The 24,715-nt window shown below is 38.7% G+C and overlaps 1 protein-coding gene across 1 annotated transcript in view; it reads right to left on the bottom strand.

Annotated features, from left to right (window-relative positions):
• The window catches only part of xpnpep2 (X-prolyl aminopeptidase (aminopeptidase P) 2, membrane-bound), a 93,293-nt gene extending 87,344 nt beyond the window's left edge, over positions 1-5,949 (bottom strand). The window contains exons 1-2 of the mRNA XM_028815885.2: positions 5,579-5,949; positions 284-387 (exon numbers count right to left, since the gene is read on the bottom strand). Of these exons, the coding sequence (XP_028671718.1) occupies positions 284-387; positions 5,579-5,636 (162 nt within the window). The 5' untranslated portion in view covers positions 5,637-5,949. The remainder of the gene's footprint in view (positions 1-283; positions 388-5,578) is intronic.
• Positions 5,950-24,715: the final 18,766 nt, after the last annotated feature.

Here is a 24,715-nt window from a genome sequence, read left to right as displayed (position 1 = left end):
AAGGCCTCTGATACGTACTCTGCCCCCCACAGCTGAAAGAACAATTTGAATTATTGTTCAGTTTCATAATTCTGCATGGAAATGAAACTATACAGAGTTTAAGTAATCCCCATGTTACTCTTATTAACTATCCCGATCATTCCTTTACAATTTCTAAACAATCTTCTCTAATATCTGATGAGATTTATGCAACCCCTTGAACCTTATGGAATACTTTCTCTTTCTGAAGAGCAGTGCTTCTTTCTTAATTTATTTTCTCCCCCAATTTTATGAACTTTCATACCGGAGGTGTAACTGTGCAGTTTCTGATGCTTTCATCCCTGGCGTCCTTTAACTCGGTCTCACCATAGCCACTCACAGAGAAGGCTGACACATATTGAGGAAAATCTGCAAAAATAAACAAATAAATAAAATGAAATGTTGTCAGGATAGGCTCCATCACCTGTGTGGGCTTGAATTAGAAAGAGAGGGTTAGACAATTAATGAATAAATACATAAATAAATTTAACAACAAACATAAGATTTTGGCTTGTGCAAATCAGTAAGCTGTTTGGGTACCGAGGTTGTGCAAACTTTATGGTACCTCAAGTCATCATTCACTATGGCATTACGCATATCCATAGCTGATATCCAAATGTGCAACAACAGCAGACTTCTCTGATGATGGTATTTGTCATGGCAATGTGGGCTTGTGTGCATGATGTTGATGGTCAACCAGATCGAGCTTCGTCAATTACGCTTGTTTGTCCTGCTGAAAACGTTTCTACCAATTCAAAAACTTTTTCCCACATAGACAGGGAATTACCAGGCTGATATTTGAAGCCAGTCTTGTGGAGCTGCTGAGCAGGAACATCAGCTACTGCTGCACTATCAGTCATGCTTCGACCCCTCTCCACAGTTTCCTTTCCATTTTTTAAAGCCTCTAGTTTATAGTTATGGAATCAAAGATGAACCTTTGCTAGCTAAGGCTGAGAAATGTGTAACTGATGAAATTTGTTCTAAATCTTTATCCATATTATGTTACTACCTGCCATTTAAGACCTTGACCCAACAAACACATACCGTGGACTAGATTTCTCTCTCCTTATCCTTCTTACTTTAGAAAACAGAAACTTGTTTATGCAGCCACCATGCTTTATAAATATATGCTAATTGCCCTAAGATAGTAAATTTAAAGGAAAATGAGGGAAGATAATGCCTGTCAATATAAATTATTGGTCACTAGAGCACCTACATACACTTCAGAACATTAGAATATCTTCATACAGCAGCTATAGTCAGGGCAGTCATTTCATGCCCTGCCCTTTACTTGGCCCTGTGTCAAATGAATATTAGGTTAAAATATTATTTATGAAAATGTGAAATATGACAATGATATAACCTATTATATAAAACATAATGGGTGGCATGGTGGAGCAGTGGGTAGCGCTGCTGCCTCGCAGTTAGGAGACCTGGGTTCACTTCGAGGGTCCTCCCTGCAAGGAGTTTGCATATTCTCCCCGTGTCTGTGTGGGTTTCCTCCGGGTACTCCGGTTTCCTCCCACAGTCCAAAGACATGCAGGTTAGGTTCATTGGCGATCCTAAATTGTCCCTAGTGCGTGCTTAGTGTGTGTGTGTGTGTGTGTGTGTGTACGCACCCTGCGGTGCCTGGGGTTTGTTTCCTGCCTTATGCCCTGTGTTGGCTGGGATTGGCTCCAATGGATGGTGACTTGAGAAGGTCGTGTATGAATCAGAGCAACTCACTGATGGAGTAAAAAAGCTAAACGCTATGCATATTGGTGCTCTTATAGTCTCCTGGATCATGGACTACCTGACCAAGAGATAGCAGTTTATGAGACTCAGGGACTGTGTGTCAGAAATGGTGGTGTGTAATACTGGAGCACCTCTGGGAACCGTCCTGTTTCCCTTCCAGTTTACTCTCTACATAATGGACTTCCAAACAATAACCAGACTCTCAGGTAACTTTTCCTTCATAGGCTGCTTTAATAATGGAGACAAATCAGAGTATAGGAGGCTTGTGGAGGACTTTTTTGTGGTGCAGGAACAACCACCTGCAGCTCCACATCAGCAAGACAAAAGAGCTGGGGGTGAACTTCTGGCGTGCCAAAGAGCCTCTGGAATCAGTCGTAATTAAAGAGGAGGACATGGGAGTGGTGCAGAGATCCAAGTACCTGGGGGTCCATATAAAGAGCGACTGGACTGGTCTAACAACACAGTGGCGCTGTACATGAAGGATCATGGCAGACTGTACTTCCTGAGGAGACTCAGGTGTTTTGATGTGTGGAGAAAGCTGTTGGAAATGTTTTACCAATCTGCAGTAGCCAGTGCATTGTTCTATGCTGTGGTCTCCTGAGGAAGCAACTTGAATTCAAAGGACGCACAATGCCTGAACAAACATATCAAGAAATCCTGCTCCATTACAGTGCTAACCTTGGACATGTTGGAAGTGGCTGTGGAAAATGGGATGGTGGCAAAACTGGAAGCCATCATGAGAAATCTCCTCCGTCCTATCCAGATGGTGCTCTCTTGGAGCTCTTTTAACCACAGGCTCATTCCACCTTGATATGCTACCAAATATGTATCTCTGGCGGGGTCTTTTCTGCCACCTCCTATCAAACATTTCAGTGCTTCGTCCTAACATTTGAGACTAAATACGTACAGTATATTCTTTAGGTTCCCTTGTATTCATTTTGCTATTTCTGCACAATACAATACAATACAATACAATACAATACAATACAATACAATACAATACAATACAGTTTATTTTTGTATAGCCCAAAATCACACAGGAAGTGCTGCAATGGGCTTTAACAGGCCTTGCCTCTTGACTGCCCCCCAGACAAGGAAAAACTCCCAAAAAAACCTTGTAGGGAAAAAATGGAAGAAACCTTGGGAAAGGCAGTTCAAAGAGAGACCCCTTTTCAGGTAGGTTGGGCGTGCAGTGGGTGTCAAAAGAAGAGGGGCAATACAATACAATGCAGTACACAGAACAGAACAAATCCTCAATATAGTAATAAATAAAAAATATAAATTTTAGAAGTACAGAGCAGAATTTAACAGTAGATGATATATCCCATAATAAGATTTACATATCATATTTATTATTTATTTACTTATCTATCTATTGATTGATTGTATTATATGTCTTATGAGTCTGTATCTTTGTTGTTTAGGTCTCAGCTGCTTTATGCTTCTAAATTTCCCCTTAGCATTAATGAAATTTACTTAATCTAAGCTTACGAGCATCATAAATGTACTGTATATTCAGTTTCAAAGTATAGCTGGCCTGTAGAGCAATGGGTTGTCTTGTATTCACCTTAACAGATAGGCCTCTGTGTATGTTACTCCCCCAGGCCATGCCCAGCCATTGACACGGTCCTGGTTTCAGTAGCAACCATAATTTTTTTTTTTTTTTTACAATATGAGAAACAGCATTTTTGACCGCATTACACAGACAATAGTTAAATGTCCCCTGGCAGCTGGTTAATACTCAACTCACTGGGCACAGTCAAGTTCTCTCACATGCAATACGGTTCCACTTGGGGCTGATTTTGGTGGCCTGGACTCCACATCTCTCTCCTTCACCCTCAGTCCCCGGATTGACTGAGCAGATGACATTTCAGGTCAAGGCGACTAAAACTCTAGACACTGTGAGACCCTTGAGGGATGAGTAACTGCTCCTTTCTGACTGGGGAGAAGCCAGTTCCTCAGCAGGAATTCAGCTTGTCTCATCCCAATTTGGTATCAGTCTAATTATCAGGTAAAAAACAGATTCCCTCCTGATCTTTTAGCTCCATCCGTTTGGGTATGAGACACGTCGAAGTCTAGAAAAGACTTTAATGAATGTCACTTTACTTTGAGACATTTTATAAAATGTCACTTAATTTTCTTTGATTATTCCACATCATTGTTTTTTACTTTAAATGCTGTGTGGAGCTGTTCTTTGTGCCAGGCACATGGCATGAGAAGGTGGCTACAATAATTCCAAGTCTGTGTGTATGTGTCTATAAGCAGAGGACGTGGAGTTTCCTAGAAAACCTGGAATGGCAACCTGCTGAGAGCTGCCTCTGTGGTTATTGGGATTATGGACTGTTGGCAGAGCATATGATGTCAACAAATACTGTATGTAAAATAATATAAGCCCCCTATAACAGGGTATTTCTTTTGAATTTAGCTCGGTTTTTGGTTGTACCCTTCACTGAATACAGGCTCAGCAGCCCAGTCCAACTTTCCAGCTGCATTTTCCATACTAGTACCCAAGATATAAGTTGCCAACGCAGTAAACAGACCAACTTCAGTTTGATCTCTTGTAAGCGCTAAACGAAAAGGCTAGATTTTGCTGCTTTTCTGGGTCTTAAGAATCAAATGTTTTACAGTATTTGTCATCCTTTCCTAAACGTTTTTTTCACTACTATCGCAGACAATGCAGTGCCCACTCCCATGTACCAGTCTACATACGCAAATATAAACCAAAGTGCCTCAGCTGCCAAAACAACTGCTTCCATCTTTAATCTGTAGCAGTTAACTTTTACTCTTCTTTACTCGTAGCACATACATTTGATGTAACACTCTGTTAACTTTACTGCACTTCCCTAACCCTAACCCTAAGCCTAACCCTAATTCTTTTTATGTGTTTCCAGTGTATTGGCTGAATTGTATTAGTGGTGAAAGATGCCAGGCATTATGAAATTAGGACTGATTGCCTTCATGAGTTACTTTCCTGCTTATTTTACTCTTTCTATTTGTTATAGTGATTACGTTATATACTTCTATTTAGAATTTTAGGCATTTTGCTTTGTAAAGTACTTTCTGGGACCACCTAATTTGGAATATGCAGTAAAGTACAAACTGACCTTGTACTAGACTTTTGATGAAATGTGCCATTCTGCACATTTCTTTGTTTGTGCACACTCATGTCTAATTATAAAAGGAATGCAATAGCCATGTAAGGAACAGTACAGAGGAACTTGCCTGTGTCCACACATGCATGACTTGTAAGAAAATAATTACCCAGCAGTGTAATTTAAAGCCAAAACTTTGAAATGCTCCCATAGTAGAATCAGCAGCCCATAGGCTCAGAATCCTGGGTATTATCTGTGTGAGGTTTCTGTGCTCTCTCTCTGTATCAGTACAGTTTTTCTCCCACATCCCAAAGTCCCGCGTGTTAGGTTAAATATGAATTGTAAAGTGGCCTCACATGAGTAGGTATTGGGGGGTGTGATTGTTCCCCTGGACCAAAACTTGTTCCTACCTTTGTTTCAATGCTACTGGGATGGGCTCCAGCCCTAGTGCCCCATTATTGTGGTAAGTGTGTTTAAAAATGGATAGATGGTGTGCTCTGCAGTGAGCTTTATAAAAAGTTCACAGGCTGAGCAAGAATTCCGCAACCCGAGCTTTGTTATTTCATAGTGTAACATTCACCTGATTTGTTAAGCCTCTCATAATCAAATGCCCCTTTTGTTAAAACTGTTTTGCCCTGTTCACGGTTCTAGGATGCTAGAAAGTAGAAACAAGGCTCAAGTAGATAAAGTAGATAAAAAGGTCCTTGAAGAGAGGAATTCAAAACAGTCCCTACCTTTCAGGGTGACACTGCTCAGCAGCAGTGCTAATCGACACCAGCTAGTGGCTTCCATGGCGAGCAACTCCTCAGGTAGAGATGAAGTTTAAAGGTCCAAAAAACTCAAACAAACAGTATCTCAGCCACCAGCACCCTGACAGGGTTAATCACACACTCAAAGACTGGGTGTACTGTTCATCTTTATCTTCTGCTTCAGACCAATCTGCTTCCTCCTACACGGAGAATTGCTTTGCCAGGCACCGGTTAGATTCCATAAGCTGCAGCATAAAGAAGTTCAAGGCGGCAACCTTTGAATATATTTTTGTGGCTTGCTATTTGTATTATTATTACATGTAGGCAGATTCCATATGTCCTCTCTTGTCTGTTCTTATCCCTTGAAGTATTTACTTAAGTTGAGAAAAATGAGAACAGTCAGATGAATAATAAAAAACATCTGCATGAGGGGAGCTAAAGACAAGCCTTTTAAAGCAACAGCCTGACATTTCCTAATCTGCCGACTCCACAGGGACAGCACAGAAAGAGCAATGAGAAAGCACCTCCTTGCGCCATGCCATATAGTCTATAAGCTGCAGTTATTTGACACAGAAACATATTGGTCTTGTTAAGACAATACATTCTAAAATGTAATAAATGGCAGGCTTGTGACATTCACTTTCATGATCCAATGATCCTTGTGCTGAGGTTGCCCTGATGCAGCTCAGTCCGAGGTGATGGCATTTAGTTCACCTCAGGGTCACAGTGTTAGCTTTCAACTGTAACACACCAGTGAAGCTCTTCTGTGGGGTATAAAATACGTCTGGGTGGCATGCCTTATTTTGGGTTGTTTAAATTAAATTGTGCAAGATTTCCAAGAAGCAGAAATGATATGCTGTATCATTTTTATCACAAAGCTTTGCACTTTTTTCACTTACATTAACCCAATTAAACACTTAAACATTCAGTGTGTTATGGTATTACATGTGTTTATGTATTTTATTGTTTTTTCTAAGTCATTACACATTTTATTTGCATGTATTTTCTGTTATGTTTATAATTCCATACTGTCTCTTTAAATGTGAATATGTTCCTTGTGAGTGGAGTGTCAGTCTCTGTTTGGGATCTGCTTTCCCTGTAAAGGCGATGGAGACAGGCAGACCAAGTCGGAGTGGGAATCAAGTGGGGACTGTGCAACCCTCAGAGCCCTGCTCTATGGGTAAAACAGGAATGTTTTAAAAGTAACCATGTTAAGTATTTAAAGACAGAGTCAGTGAAACTATCAGGTGATAAATGACCTCACAGTTCATGAGTCACATATTAAATGTCCACAGCTTAATTATCACTAAAATGTTTTGGCTGTAGTTTGGCAGAGTGCGCCTTTTGAACCCAAGATCTGGCCTTGCATTTGTAGAGTCTGATATGGGCAAATGAAGGTAGGGCAGTGGAAATAAGCACAGCTGTATGGTCTTGTTACGTATAAAGTTTAAAGTGGCATGCTGCCTGAAACAATATGGAATGGGTACTGGGAGCAGAGACTGCTGGGATGCATTGTAGTTTTTACACAAACACATTTACAGTAGTCTTGCACACGGTGGCTTTAAAGAATGAAACCTAACAAATACAGCCTTCAAAGTTGCTATAATAAGGTACTTTAGTTACCGTAGTTTACAAAACACGTCATGCACTTGCTGGAAGCCTATTGCTATGTTACAATGTTTCCTACAATCATTTTGAAGCTGCTTGCACATAAGATACTTAAATAGAAGTAGAAATCTCTAAACAGTCACTCGGATTGTTGAAGTTATTTTATCTATGCAGCTGAATGATACAACAACATTCATTCACTTGCATACATTTTGTCTGCTTCAGGATTTTGTCTTTTGACAAAAATCTGGTAAAATCCTGGCATGACACACGTACTCTATACAGCATCTGCTTGTTTTTTTCTATTGACATGCTGCATGCCTTTTGTCTCCTTCAAGGGAAATATAAAATGAACCTCTACATGTTTGGCATATCAGTTTGTTGTTCTTGGAATCAGAAAGATGTTTTTTCAGAAATTTAAATTCTCTCTGAAGTTCTTCATTAACCAGTCATTTAATCATCGAATAGTCAAAACACGTAGTCATCCTTTCATATTAAGCTCGAGGATAAAGCCAGCGCCTTGATGTTGCACTGGCGCAGGTCCCAGGTTCTTTAACCTTCCATTTGGAAATACAGAATACTGCAACTGATTAGAGTGTCACATGAATTACTGAACCAAAAATATGGGACAAGTGAAGACTTTTTAAGAGTAAGACGGGACAGCAAAATGGGACATGTCTGGTCACCCTACATAAGAGATACAGGAGGCAACATCTCTTAAAAAGACTGCAGGACCTAAGAGGTGACTTGAGGGCACGTTTATTTACCTGATGGGATTAATAAAGAGGGAGCTGACCAAACCATCCATGGGATGGAAAGATAAGAAGCCACACCATCCTTGAGATGACCAGATAGCAAGCTAGAAATATGGAAAGGAGACACTAAATTGATCAAATATAACGGACTGATCAATAGGACTCTTGATGTTTGATCAGGCTTTATATATAGCCAGCTATAAATAATGGAAACAACATTTTAACACATGGTAATTCATGTAAACAAGTATGATATAGAAATTTGAAGCAATTTAACAGGGCTATGCACAGGCATCCTATTGGAAGCAGTGAGATTCAGAAATTGTAAGATGACCCACCAAGATCCTGGACTGCCAGAGAGAGAAAGAGTAAGGGCTCTTTTGGTTGCTGCTTAACCTTTTGGAAAGTATAAAGCATTTAAATGCTTTGCAAAATTGATGTTGACTTGATGAGAAATGGGCTCTTGTCTGTCATTGTCTGTCCTGATTCCTGATGGAGTTGTATGCAGTAGTTTGTATCACCAGGAGACAGGCCAAGGAGTCTCTGAGAACTTTGTCTATGCGAGGACTTACAGAGGTGTAGAAGACCCTCAGTGGCGTACAAACATTTAAGAGAAGGCTTTACCTCTGATAGGAGGGTCAGAAGCTCTTCAGAGAGGTTAGAAGAGAAACCCACTATTGTGACTTAATTACCCATGATGAAACTCAAACGAATAGACCCATGATCCATGGAGGGGGATGGAGATCATGTGATCATGATTAACTTTTCTTAAATGTTAGAATATGGTCTGGACTCACGGTTTTTACTGTTTTTACATCACGCTTTTTTAAGTGATACGTTTTGTGTGCTCTCGCCCACTGGTACACTAGTAATAATTTTACTATACTTTACTGACTCTGTGATTGAAAGTGTTACTGTGTCTAAATCAGTTTTAATTGTTTTAATTAGTATTATTTTTTTTTTTTATTGAAAATTCTTTTTTGGAAACTAAAGGCCACTACTGGATGACTCATTTGTTTGAAGTGGCACGGCACCAATGTACATCATGTGGTTTAGTTTAACTATTGAACTCACGTTCACTTTTATTGCCTATTTCCTGGTGGTTAAAATACTGAAAAAACATTTAGATGTCACCCCTGTAATTTGCCTGTTGTACATATTTGCATGAGTTGAAAGAGCAATGTAAAAGTAAAGAACAGAAATGAAAATGTGATTGCTTTTCCCAGACATTAAACAGTTAAGTAATTTTGTTACATTTTGAAAGACGTAATTGGCCATTTTTAATGGATTGCTTTTTTTGAGTAGCAATCCCAACTCTGGTAAACACATGTGGGCTCCAGTGAGCCCTGAGTGGTCTGCTATTCCATAGCTCAATGATTTTAACACTTTGTCGTGGCCATATGGCTATTGGTTTTCATTCCAATCCCAGTTTTTTGTAATAATTTCTCCTTTTAACTGAATATGTTATTTAGGTTTAGATTAGTGATTTTCCACAATGTATAATCTTTTCTAAAAAATTCTAATGCAGTGTTCATGTTTTCAAAAAGTAAGTTGTGTAATGATGGTACCTCATCCTCCAAGGACAAGGGTCTGAATCCCAACCAGGTCAGTGTCTGTGAGGAATATGGTACCTGCATCCAGTGTTCACTTGGGTTTTTTCCAATTTCTCCTGTCCTCTCATATCCCATAGTTCTCTCTGGTGGGCTGATTCATAATTATAAAGTGGTCCAGTAATGTCAAGTAATGTCATGGAAGCCTCGGATTCCTTGTGCTTCTAAAATAGATAAAGGATAGATGCCATGGGTCATCCTTACTTGGCCTGAGATACAACAATAATGAAGTGTTGACCCTGTCAATGTAGGAAGATCTGGTGGTTCTCCTTAAATATTTTACCTTATTTTGTCTTTTCTTTCCCCTCGTTCACTCTAAGTTGTGGCCTCACCCCTGTTAACTTTCTTATTTGGTTAGTTGTCAGCCTCTATCCAGTTCACACTCAGTGTTATTACTTTTAAGACTGCGACAGAGTAGAGCAATACCAAGAAAAGAGGAAGTTGTCACGCTTGACGTAGGGAACCTTATCTGAACTGCACAGCACATTGTGACATTAGTGCTACAGCTGTTTTATATATACAGTACATACATACATATACATATATATTAATGGCTGAACCATACACTTTATTTGTGACGTGTCCCTTGGAGGCATTTTTGGGACTTGGTTAAGTCATTTTCCATAGCAGGTTTAGATAGTACAACTTTGCTTTAGGGCCAAAGGTTTTTCCCTGTACCCCTTTGGAATTTATGGAGTGACTCCACGTGCACTTTATTTCACCCCAGACAGTACATATAGGGGCTATAAATGTTTTGACATTTTATTGTTTTTCAAAATTGTATCCGATTATATTCAAAATGGCTTTTTCTCACCTATTAACAACAGTAAAACATGCTTTAATGTTAAAGTGAAAAAAGATCTCTGAAAAGTGTTCTAAGTTAATGACATCCTGTAAGTAAAAGATAACATAACTGATCACTTAAGTATTTACACTCTTCACTTCAGTATTTAGCAGATGCACCTTTGGCAGCCATGACAGTCCCGAGGCTGTGTGCACAGGTGTCTCTATCAGTTTGCACATCTGGACACTTGATATTTTTTCTTTGTAAAACTACTCAAGCTCTGTCAGGTTGCACGAGGATCCTGAGTGAACAGCCTTTTAAAAGCCCAGCCACAAATTCTCAAACAGTTTTAGATTTAGATTGTGACTTGGCCACTCCAGGACATTAACATTGTTGTCTTGAAGCCATTCCTGTGAAACTTTGGCTTTACACTCGCGGTTGTTGTCTTTCTGGAAAGCAAATCCTTTCCCTGATGTCTTGCAGACTGCATCAAGTTTTCCTCCAGGATTTCTCTGTATTTTGCTGCCTTCATTTTACCCTCACAAGCCTTCCTGGGCCTGCTGCGGAGAAGCTTCCCCAGAGCGTGATGCTGCTATAGCCATACTTCACAGTGGAGGTTGTGTTTTTGATAATATGTACGTATTTCATTTATGTCAAACATGGCGTTTAGTCTGATGTTCAAAAAGATTAATTCTGGTCTCATCAGACCATAGGACCTTCTTCTAGCTGACTTCAGAGTCTCTCATGTGCCTTCTGGCAAACTCTGACAGAGCTGTCATGTGCATTTTGTTTCTTGTAACAGTGGTCCACTCTACCCTAAATCTGTGACTGGTGAAGCACCCAGGCAGCACAGTCTCACCAAAGTCCAGCACTGTATCTTGTCACTCTTTCCGAGTGACCGCACTCTCTAGTCTTCTCCATGCATGATTACTCAGTTTTTGTGGACGGCCTTCTCTAAGCAGATTTGTAGCTATGCCATACTCTTTCCATTTCTTAAATGGCTGATGTTCAGTGAATTGGATATTTTCTTGTCTCCATCCCCTGACTTGTGTATTTCAGCTAACTTTCTACAATTGCTTGGAGTGTTCTTTTTATCTTCATTGTGTAGCTTTGGCCACCATACTGACTCACCACAAGTTGAACCTTCCACATACAGGAGCATTTAGACCACAACATTTTCAGTGGAAACCCGAGGCAGGTGATCTCCATTGCACTAATTCTGTGACTTCTGAAGCCAATAAGCGCACCACTCACAACTTAGGGGTGTCATATTGAAAGCAATGAATGCTCATGTGATCAGTTAATTTGTGTTTTATATTAGCTATTAATTTTCACCACTTTCTTTTTCACTTTGACATTAAGAGTAAAAGTCATTAATTAACACTAACATTAAGAGTCAAAGTCTTGATCAGTGTCAAGACAGTAAATTAAATCCTCTGTAATTCAATGGTGTATAACAATAACATTTGAAAACGTTCAAGGGGTGACAACATTTTATAGGCACTGTATATACAAAATATATGTACAGTATATAAAATGTACGGACAAAAGTGTACTCTTCCAAAAACATGGCTCCAGTGTCCTGATGGAAGTTTCTTCCTGGGCCAGTAATTACCCTGAATTTTCTGAAAACTTCACACCATGCTGTCATCTACAACTGTTGTTGTCCTCTTTGTTTGCAAAAATACTTTATTAAATTGTAATAATAAATGACAAATAAATAATGAAATAGCCAGAAAAGTATGCAAACAAACCAAAGACACAAGGGGAGGTTGTTATATCAGATCTTTGAAACAAGTGGGCTAAGCAAAGCTCAAAGTCAAAGTGCAGTCTTAAACCAAGTCTGTAATAATATTTTAGGTGCAACTAATTTCAAGAAGCCTTCCTTCTGAAAAAACATTCAGATGATAAAAACATGTGATGATGAGAGATAATGCTGAAAGATGGAGCATTATCTTCCTAAAAGAACTAGATTAAAAAAACGATAATTAGTGATTTCCCTGAAAATAGATTTTCTAAAATCTGCAAGGCTATAGCCTTGGTATACTTAACTGACTTGCTTGATAAGCACTAACAATACTTAGTAACAGTGTATATACTCAAAATGTCAATGTGCTAATTTAAAATTCTGATTTTAATTTCAATCTTTTTTGTTTCTCTGTTGTATAATTCTTTTCAATATTAACCTCTCTTTCATTTTTTATAGTCATAGGTGCGCTGCTTTCTCTGTTTGTGCGCATTACCATCACACCTCATTACTGTGCACTGATGTACCCCACAAACAGCCATGACATCGAGGGAAAGCCAGCCGGGCCGGAGTTGATTCCATGAGCACACTTGATCCGGTATACACTGGCTAAGTTGAGCAAAAGTGTTCTGATTTTCAGGAAAATTCCAAATCGCTTTATTTCTAAAACTTTGGTGCGACTTTTAGGGTTGGGGGCTGGGATTGTGACTTACATTAAAAGCAGAATAAACTCTCCTAGACTACAATGCTGAAGAAGTAAAAATGATGCATTTCATTCCTGACGCCATATCTTGTGTAAAATAAAAAAGGTGTTTGCACTTCAGTGAACTTTATATCATAATGGCTTCTCTAGATATTAAAATAAAAGTGACTTGATATAACAAGTCTGGTGTTGAAACCTTTCAGTCCTACGGAGAATTATGTGCTGTTGCTGCATTTGCTAAAATGATATCTGTAATGAATTTACACCTGATAGGACACTCCTGGAAGAGTGAACTGTGATAGTTAATGTGCATTATATGAATAAAATGCTATTTATTATTAGGCTGACGCTTTATCCAAGGCAACTTGCAACATTTGAGATACAATTGCTGACTTTTCTGTTGTTTTTCCAAATCGACCACAGGCAGGTGAAGAGACTTCCTCATGGTCATGCAGTGTCAGCAGCGGGATTTAAAACTACAACACATAATCATAATCTCGCCCCTCCTTATCTGTCCGACCTTCTTCATGTTGCCATTCCCTCTCATAACCTTAGATCCTTCTCCTCCATTCACCTGACCGTCCCTCTCGCCTGTCTAACCACCACTGGGAGCAGAGCATTCAGCCGTTCTGCTCCCAGGCTCTAGAACTCATTACCTATTGAGCTTAGAAATATTGAATCATTTTCAACTTTCAGATGTAAACTTAAAACCCATCTGTTCAAAATGGCTTTTTCTTTATGATTACAGTGGCTTTGTTTGGTTTTAACTTTTTATATTTTCTGATGTTTTAAGTTTTGTTTGTAATGTGCTTTTTTATTTATTGTTTGTTTGGGGTCCTTGAATGCTTAGAAAGGCACCTTTGTATAAATAAAATGTATTTTTATTATTATTATTATTAACTCTCAGGGTCTGAAGTGCAAAGACTTAACCATTACACCACACTTCCTTTCATTGATTTTCAGTATATGCCATCCTCCATCTTGTTATTGGCTTGGTGATGATAAATTGGCCCTAGTGTGTGTCTTCACCCTGTGATGGACTGATACCCTGTCCAGGGACTGTCCCTGCCTTACGCCTGATGCTGGCTGGGATAGGCTTCAGCTCCTGAATAAGTGGGTTAGAAAGACGGATGCATGATTATTGATGGCTGAATCACGTGTAGCTCATGACATGTCAAAGACATTTCCTGAGCACACATTGCACAGCAATTTAAGTGAAATGTTTCTGAAATCTAAAAGAACAACTACAACTATTCATGCACACATATAGCAGGTCATTACATCCAGAAAATGTACAAAAATATGTTTCTGCAAATGATCAGATGATAAGAAAGAAATGTGTGTCTCAAACTGGAATAAAGCAAAAATAGATCACTTTGTGAAGGGTGACAAAAGAATATACCGGTACTTTACTTACTGTGCTTATTTAAAAAAAACCTTTTCTTTACCTACTTAGTTCTCTGAGTTATCTTTAAAAATAAGTTTAAAAACTTAAAAATGTACTCCCCCAATGCTCACCAGTCCTGTCCGCTTAATTCCTCCAAAATAACATCAAGCTGTGTTTTGAAAGTCCCTAAAGTCCTACTACTAAAGTACACTTCTTAGTAAACAATTCCAATTTGGCTTCCTCCATCTTGTTATTGGCTTGATGATGATAAATTGGCTCTAGTGTGTGTCTTCACCCTGCGATGGACTGGTGCCCTGTCCTATTTCAAGTGTCTGTGGTTCTCTGTGTAAAAAAATTCCTAATGTTTGTGCGAAATTTACCCTTAACAAGTTTCCAACTGTGCCCCCGTGTTCTTGATGAACTCATTTTAAAATAACAGTCTCGATCCACTGTACTAATTCCCTTCATAATTTTAAACACTTCAGTTATGTCATCTCTTAATCTTCTTTTGCTTAAACTGTATAAGCTCAGCTCTTTTAATCTTTCCTCATAATTCAACCCCTGTAGCCCTGGAATCAGCCTAGTCGCTCTTCTCTGCACCTTTTCTAGAGGTGCTATGTCCTTTTTGTAGTCTGGAGACCAAAACTGCACACAGTACTCCAGATGAGGCCTCACCAGTGCTTTATTTATTGGTTCATTGAGAAAGGAAATTTCCATAAGCCAATTCTAGTGCTAATAAACCAAATTTGGCCCATTTTTTATTCTGTACAAATATGTTCAAATAATTCATGAAAAATCTCAGAGCATTTTTTAAATTTGAACTTGAGCTAATGTATTTCAGGAATGTGCTCTTCACTTATATTTGAATTCTGGGCTAATACTGGTGAACTAAAGCACAAGAGTGAAAACAGGTTACACAAATCTTTGTTTTGAACTTTACCTAAAGTTCTAATAATAAATATGTGTTTATGTACTGCCTATGGGCTAATTTTAAAGGAATGATGATGATGATGATTATACTACACAGAATGAGTTTGTCAAGTGAGTAGCAAAGATGTTTATTTGCAGACTGAGCTGTGCAAAGATTAACATCTATTAGACTTTGAGCTCTTGTTGCTGGTCTGTTCTGGGACCGCATCCATTTCCATTCAGAACAGAAAGTTGCTTGTCTGCTATTTTCAGGCCAACATTGTCTTGCCTCAGCCTTGAACATGCCGGTTGGCACACCTTGGGCAACAGTACAATGTAACACATGAACTTTACCTCTGTCTACAGCTGCTTTCCAGTTACATGCAGTTAAACTTTATTATCAGGATATTTAGACCAGTGGTTCTCAACCTGTGGTCCGCGGACCAAAGGTGGGCCATGACAGGGAATATGGTGGGCCACGCTAAAGTCTTAAATCAGTACCAAACTTAGAGAAAAAGTCAGAGGAAACAAGAAAATAATCCGCATTTTTTACACATTGTTAGCAGCAGACCGTACATAAGGATGCAAGCTGCAGGATTTTAGGGCTTAGAGACGCTTTGTTTAATTTAGTTATTTTAGTACTTTAGTAGGATCAAAATGCAGCTGTAGCTGTTATCACTGGCTGATGCAAGCGATGACGCAAGAGATTTAAGCAATAATAATTTAAATTTGACTGTCACACACTTTTTCGGTTAACCTTTTTATTGTTTAGAGTAGACTTAGATTACTTTAGGCTTGTAGAGAAGTTTAGACCCTAAAATGGATCGATTTTTGAAACGTAAGCCTTCGACTTCACACCAAGAAACAGATAGTAGTGGTAGCGAAAGCGGTTATGATCAAGATGACACTAAAGTTGTTACATGTAAGAAAACTAAATATGCTCAAAAATATGATGTGGAATATATTAAATACGGTTTCGTTCCATCAGCAAATGACCAAAATCTGCCAATGTGCATTATTTGTTTGCAAATCCTCTCGAACGAAGCTGAGAAGCCGACGAAATTGCATCGTCATCTTACTACAAGACATCTAGATCTACAGAATAAAACCAAAGAATATTTTGAGCGTAAAGCCACGGAATACACTAAACAGAAGACAGTGTTAAAAACAAGAGTTACTCTCAACGAAAAAACTGTTAAAGCATCCTACTTGATTGCTCAGAGAATCGCAAAAACAAAGAAACCACACACAATTGGAGAAGATCTTATCATGCCGGCTGCTCTTGAGATTTGCGATGTATTGTTTGGCTCAGAATATTCTACAAAACTGAAAAGCATTCCCATCTCGAATGATACTGTCCGCAGAAGAATTTCTGAAATGTCGAGGGACATTGTCACGCAGTTAACTGAACAGTTACAGTCTATTAAGTTTGCGATTCAATTAGATGAATCAACTGATATCGCTGGCGAAGCACAGCTCCTTGTTTATGTTCGCTATTGTTGGCAAAATGTTATGGAAGAGGAATTTCTTTTTTGCAAGTCATTGCCATCAAGAACAACGGCGGATAAAATATTTTGTGTTATAAACGAATTTTTCACAGCTTTTGGCCTGCAGTGGACGAACTGCGTCGGTGTTTGCACCGACGGTGCTGCCACAATGACTGGTTGCAACAATGGTGTTGTAGCCCGCATAAAGCAAGTGTCGCCCGAAATTGTAGACACTCATTGCATGATCCATCGTGAAGCATTGGCTTCAAAGAATTTGCACAAAACTCTGGGATCTGTACTCGATGACTGTGTATGGATTGTAAACTTCATTAAAACTAGAACAGTGAACAGTCGATTATTTGCTCAACTTTGTATCAAGGCAGATGCAGAACACAAGCATCTCCTATTGCACTCGGCTATTCATTGGCTATCCAGAGGAAAAGTTCTCGCAAAGGTGTTTCAACTTCGTTTCGAATTGTTGCAGTTTTTGACCCAACACAATCTCGACCTGGCCAGTAAGGTCACAGATACTGATTGGCTTGCCATACTGGCATACCTTGCTGACATTTTTAGTCTTTTGAACAGTCTGAACACATCACTGCAGGGTAAAGATGCCAGTTTACTCAAGACATATGACAAAGTGGCAGCTTTTAAGAAGAAGCTATGACTTTGGCACACACGACTCGAAAGCAATTCACACGACATGTTTCAGTTATTTTGTGAATTTATAGAGAGCAATGAAGTCAACGGCGAGATGCTGAAACGGGTCGAAAACTGGAACGCAGATGGAGAACAACAAAGCTACAGGTCTTTCAAATTGCATGGACAGAGAGTGTTAATAAATATAAAAAAGCCCTCTTTAAAGCTCGGTCAGAATATTATTCTACATTAATAGATAGCAATAATAAAAATCCTCGGGCACTGTTTAGAACAGTGGCTAAATTAACAAATGGAAATTCAGATCAACAGTGCAAAATACCAACAGACATTAACAGTACAGACTTTATTAACTTCTTCAATGAGAAAATTAAAAATATAAGATCCCAGATCTCTGCATCACAGTACAAACCAAATACTAGCTTAGCAGACCCTGTCTCACACTGCACTCAGCACTTTAGTAATTTTAATCCTGTAACTGAGCAGGAAGTCTTAAGTTTAATTTCTAAAATGAAGCCCACTACTTGTTCCCTAGATCCAGTGCCAACAAAACTAGTAAAAAGTGCAATGGATGTTCTTGCAGCGCCTATCCTAAACATTATCAATAGTTCATTATTCCATGGCACAGTACCTGATGCACTAAAAGTGTCAGTCATTAAACCATTACTTAAAAAGTCAGACCTTGACCCACATATACTAAATAATTATAGGCCTATTTCAAATTTACCGTTTCTCTCTAAAATACTAGAAAAAGTAGTCGCCAGTCAGCTTCAGACACACCTTATGCATTACAATTTATTTGAGAAATTCCAGTCTGGTTTTCGCACTGGTCATAGTACAGAAACGGCACTAACACGGGTTGTAAATGACATTCTGATATCCTCTGATGAAGGAAACTCCACTGTAATTATGTTGTTGGACTTAAGTGCAGCATTTGACACCATCGACCATTCTATTTTACTGCACAGGCTAGAAAATGATGTTGGGCTTACAGGCACCGTGCTCGCTTGGTTTAGTTCTTACTTATCAAATCGATTCCAATATGTACAGAAATGTGCTGACAGTACTCCATCATTATACACAGAAGTTCAATATGGTGTCCCGCAGGGCTCAGTACTGGGACCTTTACTGTTTTCACTTTACATGCTTCCACTGGGATCTATCATTAGGAAACATAATGTTAATTTTCACTCGTATGCAGATGACACCCAGTTATACCTTTCATTTAAATCAAATGAAGTTTCTCCAATGTTGTCTTTAATTAGTTGTGTTAGTGAATTAAAGGAGTGGATGAATAAGAACTACTTGTCTTTAAATACAGATAAAACAGAGATGTTAATTGTTGGAGGGAATGATGCTGATCACAACAATATTTTGTCGTCATTTAACTCAGTGGGAATCCCAGTCAATTTTACTGAATCAGCCTGCAATCTAGGAGTTATCTTTGACTCTAGCATGTCATTTAAAGCGCATATTACAAAGTTGTCCAAAACATGTTTCTTCCATCTTAAAAATGTTAGGAAATTAAGGCGCTTTTTAAATAAACAGGATTCTGAGAAACTAATTCATGCATTTATCTCTAGTAGGATTGACTACTGCAATGCGGTGTTCACTGGATGTTCAAACTGTTCTTTATACAGCCTCCAGTTAATCCAAAATGCGGCTGCGAGAATTATTACAAGAACAAGAAAATACGAACACATAACTCCAGTTCTTAAATCCTTACACTGGCTCCCGGTTAAGTTTAGGGCAGATTTCAAAATCCTTCTTTTAACATATAAAGCATTAAATGGTCGAGGTCCGGCTTACTTGTCTGAACTTATCATGACTTACAAACCAGAGCGCACATTAAGATCTCAAGATGCCCGTCTGCTTATGATTCCAAGGATTAATAAAATAACAGTGGGAGGTCGAGCTGTTAGTCACAGGGCCCTTAAACTGTGGAATGGTCTGCCTGCTACTATAAGAGATGCCCCTTCGGTCTCAGCTTTTAAATCCCAGCTGAAGACTCACTACTTCAGTTTAGCATATCCTGACTAGAGCTGCTGATTAACTGTACAGACTGCATCTCTATAAGTAACATGACAGTTATAATTGTATACTAACCCTCACTTATTCTGTTTTTCTTCTCAGTACTCAAATGTGGCACTTGGTGCCATGGCCCACCTGCCAAGTTGTTTTGCCTGCCTAAGGAAAAGTCATCCCAGATGGAGGATCGCGGGAATCGTGGGAAAGAGGGGTCCTTTCATCGGATTGGCTGGCCCAGCACTGTTTCAGCCTTTGGAATGGCCAAATGGGGGAGGCAGCTTGAAGGATGAGGTCTCCAGGACTCTATACAAATCCAAATCTTATTATGGGATATATCATCTACTGTTAAATTCTGCTCTGTACTTCTAAAATTTATATTTTTTATTTCTTACTATATTGAGAAATTGTTCTGTTCTGTGTACTGCATTGTATTGTATTGACCCCCTTCTTTTGACACCCACTGCACGCCCAACCTACCTGGAAAGGGGTCTCTCTTTGAACTGCCTTTCCCAAGGTTTCTTCCATTTTTCCCTACTAGGTTTTTTTTGGGAGTTTTTCCTTGTCTTCTTAGAGAGTCAAGGCTGGGGGTCTGTCAAGAGGCAGGGCCTGTTAAAGCCCATTGCGGCACTTCCTGTGTGATTTTGGGCTATACAAAAATAAACTGTATTGTATTGTATTGTATAAGACAGCATCTGACATCTCTTGCTGAATATTTTGACAAATACTTCATGTCCGAAGACATTGAAGCTTTTGACTGGATTCGTAATCCTTTCCTTGCATCCTCTGAATTAACCGGTCGTGCACAAGATGAATTAGCGGAGCTGTCTAGCGATCGCACATTACAAATCAAATTTGACGATCCTGCTACGGATATCTCTTCCTTTTAGTGCATAGTTTCGCTTGAATATCCTCTGTTGTCAGCACTAGCGATGAAAGTTCTTATACCTTTTTCAACAACTTATTTGTGTGAGGTTTCATTTTCTGCATTTATTTGTGTGAGGTTTCATTTTCTGCATTGACTGCCATGAAAACAAAATATTGGTCAAGAATGAACAAGGATGATCTTCGAGTGTGTTTATCAAAAATTTCAGCCAGAATTAACATGCTATGTAAGCTCAAACAGCATCATCTTTGACAACTTTACTAACATAAATGAAAATAAAATAAACCAGATAATGATTATCGTTGTCTCTCTATTTATTATTGTATTTGTGTAGCAAGCAATGAGCAACTAAACATGTAAAGAAAAAATGACATAATACTGTATATTAGTAATATTTACCCACAATTACTAAACGCATGAGCAATAAATTATATGCCAGCGAAGGCTAACATGTGGGCCGCAAAAATGTTTGAATTGTTAATGTGGGCCTTGCGTAAACAGGGCCTGGAGAACCACTGATTTAGACCATTCCTTTTGCTGAATTATTAGATCTGTCATGTCTTTTATATTTTGTTTTATTTTGAATTCTTTCATTTGTAAAGTTGCTGGTTCAGTGGATAGCACTTTTCTCTCTCAGCTCTGGAATCAGCTTAGAATCTTAGGTTCTAATCCTTTGATTGTGAATGTGACAATTGATTTGCTTAGAGATTCTCCAGATATCTGTTATTTTGTTTGTCATGTTTTCCTTATTTTTGGCAACACTCTTAACTGGTACTTGTTTTAGCCTACTCTGCCACCAACCTCTGTTTGTTTTTGACCCCTATTGTCCATCCTTTTTCTGCCAGGGTGTTCCAATAACAGACCCTTAACAACATTGTCTATAATTTGGATATAGTTTAGATAATCTTGGTCACAATACGAAAATGCTTGTGACTTATAAGTGTTAGCCGTAATACACAATGCTTTGATGAAGAATGTACTGTACCAAGTTGATGGCTGACTTCATTCATTCATATTTGAGCTTCTAATTGCAATGTCCTGATCCCAATGTTGCCTTAGTTCATCAATGGGGTGAGATAAGATGGTAAAGTCTGGGATAGCTGTCTGTATCTTTCACATCATAAGATTCTACAGTTTCAACCACAGGTATTAATGAAAGATTAGGAAAGGCTGTACAGCTCATAGTATACATAGTGTGCTACTAGAAGATTACATTTAAGGTGTAATTGTTCAAAGGATGTTTAAAGGGGGCTAGAAAAGGTCTGAATTCCCACACGAGAGAGCTTGTACTCAAACGTTTGATTTGCAGAAAACACTAGCTCAGTTTGTTTACATTTTGTATATTTCTATATTTGTGTTATGTGTAGGAAAATTGGAGCATGTGACATAAGGAAATTACACCTCTATCAGCAATAAACTGCTGTTTGTCTACAGTAATGAAAGATGTCCTGTTATTTTGCTAGAACTGTTCAGGAAAGCACGAGATTTTGTCAAGAGCACAGCTGTCAAAAGTCTTCCATCACTTCATCAAATTGACATTCAACATTTTTAATAGTTTGTTACAAATCATTTAAGAATTTTTATGATGTGTAATATCTTCAAATCCGTGTTTGATCTTAAATTAATGCTAATGTAATGGTGAATCTTTCTGTTTGCATATTGTAATCTTTTTAGTTAGCCAATAAAAGGTGTCATTTTGCTTGACTTTTCACTACATTCATAATGGCTAACACGGTACAACACCCTAGTACTATGGGCTATTTTCAAAAGGGAATATTTCTGTTGTTATGTCTCTGCAATGTCTTTCTATAATTATGTATATTAATGAAGTAGATCCCTGATGTGCTTTCACGGGGTGAAAGTGTGGATCTTATGCCATTTAAAGTGCCTTTCTTAGTTTGTGTCTCTCGGCAGTAAGTGGAACTGGCGTTAACTCTTTTGAAGATTTTTTGTCCATGCGTTGTTCCATTGGATGAGCTTTGATCTCTGACCAACTTTAGCTTTTCAAAGTATATAAGGATACGTTTTCAAATACCAAAGAGAAGTTAAGTATGTCTTACCTCTGGAATGTCTTCTGTGCATTTCTACTATTCTTTATTTAGCTGATTTTATAATTTTACACTACTTTGTTACTGTATATAATTTGGAGTTTGCTGTTAACAAATTGTCAAGTATTGTACTGATTATCTGCCTTTTTAAAAAATTTTATAGCCCCTTTTACTGTGGACACATGCTGGAACGCAGACTCTGAGGTTCACAATCTGACTATTCCTGTCTGGTGAGTATTTTTTAATTGTTAGACTTTGAATTACATGTAACACAAGTTAAGCTCTCTAGACTCTGAGGTTTTATTCTGAAACACACGCTAAGGCATGCTGCTTAGCTTCTGAAGTTGCATATGAAATAATATTTATGTAAGAAAGCTTCTTAGCCCTTGAGGATTTCTTATAAAGCACACACTAGTTTTAAAGTATTAACCTCTGAAGTTACAAGTAGAAGTGACTGTTTCATAATGCTAATGAAAGTGTTATAGTAACTTATAACTAATTTATATTGTAAATATAAAATTGGTTTTTTTTTCCGATTAATGGTCCACACTCCTAGTCCATCATTGGACTGGAGACATGTGGCTGTAGTGGAACTGAATGAGGTGAAACCTAACATCCGTCTAAACTCATAGCCAGCTAAAAATGCCTACAAATGATTCTGAATGTTTGACTCCTTCATTTGTGTTGTTGTTCTGTTCAAAGTATCCTTGCCTTTGAAGGAGTCAGTCCAGCAGTGGCCATCTTTCTTGTATAATGCAACCTATCAGTGGTTAATTCTCAGGTATATCATATTTTAAGCAAATGCTGCACTGCCAGATTACTGGTAAATTGGGGAAAATGAGTAAGCACAGAGCATGGCACATAATTAAAAGGTTAAGCAAGATTTTTTCACCAAGGAGTTGCAGTTTTGTTTCACTGTTTCCTTTTATCATCTATCAAAATACATATATTTGTGATCCAGTGATACATTTGGAAATTAAATAATAACATAAAACTCTTTAATGTAGGTGTTTGCAATGTTGTTTTATTTATCAGTGGCCTTTTGGATTCCAAACATTAATATTCACATTTATGTTAGTAACATTAATTCTCCCATCTATTGTGAGACAAACAGAAGCCCATCCATAAACCAATTGGTACCCATGTGCACACTCACACTAGGCCACAGTTGCTGACCATCCTAAAATGTTGGTCAATGGGATATGGAGAAATGTATCGCAAAGACAGTGTGAACCCCACATACACCGAAAGTAGGGAATCCATTCCCGGACAGGTTTATCCATTCCCAGGAATTCGGGAATCCCGCATTTCATTCCCGGGAATCCCAGGCTCCCGGGGATGACACAGTGCACGGGCATCTCACATGTGAACGGAACGACCGACGCTTATTTTTAATAAAACTACTGCAATATGTTGACACAAATAAAGGACTAACCTTATCTACAAGCAGTTCATGCTGTCATAGAACTACATGTATCTTTAGTTGCGGTAATAAGAGCTTAGAAAGCACAACGTCCTCACAGGTGGAACAGTGATAGTGCTGCTGCTTTGCAGTAAGGAGACTGTGGAAGATTGTGGATTTGCTTCCCGGTTCCTCCCTGTGTGGATAGTGCTTTGAGTACTGAGAAAAGCGCTATATTAATGTAGTTTATTATTATTATTAACGTGTCCAGCGTGCGGTCATCCAGGCAAGAATGCACCTTCCTGCAGAAGTACGCCAGCCTCTGAGAAAGCATGCTCTGCCTCCACTGAAGTAGGCGGCACAATCATCAGATACTGATACACTTGTTCTAAACAACGCCCGCGCTTGCCGTTGCTCTAAAACACCGCCATTTCAGCTTTTACTGATGCATCCAGTTTCTTGTCATCATTCTGTGATGGCAATTTTCTTGGCACAGATAATGCGGATACAACAGACTGACGCATTGCAATTTCAAGTTGCTGTTCAAAGCTGTTGTCTGATGAAGTGCAAGCTGCAGCAATGGCGCCACCTTAATTATTTTCAACTATAACTCTGTTATTTCTTGGTCGATTTTTACACTTTTACACGCTATATATGTGAGCTTGGCCATTCCCATTTTTCCAGGAATTACAGGGGATGCGGGAATGAAAAATGTCTGGGAATCCGGGAGTCTGGGAATGGATTCCCTAACTGAAAAGGCCAGGAGTCAAGCCCAAGTCCCTGGAGTTGTGAGCCTGAAGCACTCACCGCTACACCACTGTGTTCTCTATCTTCATAATAATACTGTATAATGAACAAATACAATGCCTTTAATTTTTGAGCCCCCAATCTCTAGAATGACCTGTTGGTCCTTATTTGACTGACCCAGCAGCCTTAGTCTCATTACTGTATTCCTGCATTAGAGGCTACTGAGGCTGGTCACACATCTTTCTACATTATTGTGATAAGCAGAATAACCAGTCAGTTTTTCACATTCTCTTCCTGTTTTTGGTATCCCATGTTAATGGTGACTGCTAGTTTGAACATTGTATGCCTTGTAATTTCCGAAATGGCC

This window comes from Erpetoichthys calabaricus, chromosome 12, assembly GCF_900747795.2.
Source record: "Erpetoichthys calabaricus chromosome 12, fErpCal1.3, whole genome shotgun sequence".
Lineage (NCBI taxonomy): Eukaryota > Metazoa > Chordata > Cladistia > Polypteriformes > Polypteridae > Erpetoichthys > Erpetoichthys calabaricus.
The sequence above is the reverse complement of the archived record's forward strand: the minus strand, read 5'-3'. Positions and strand labels throughout refer to the sequence as shown.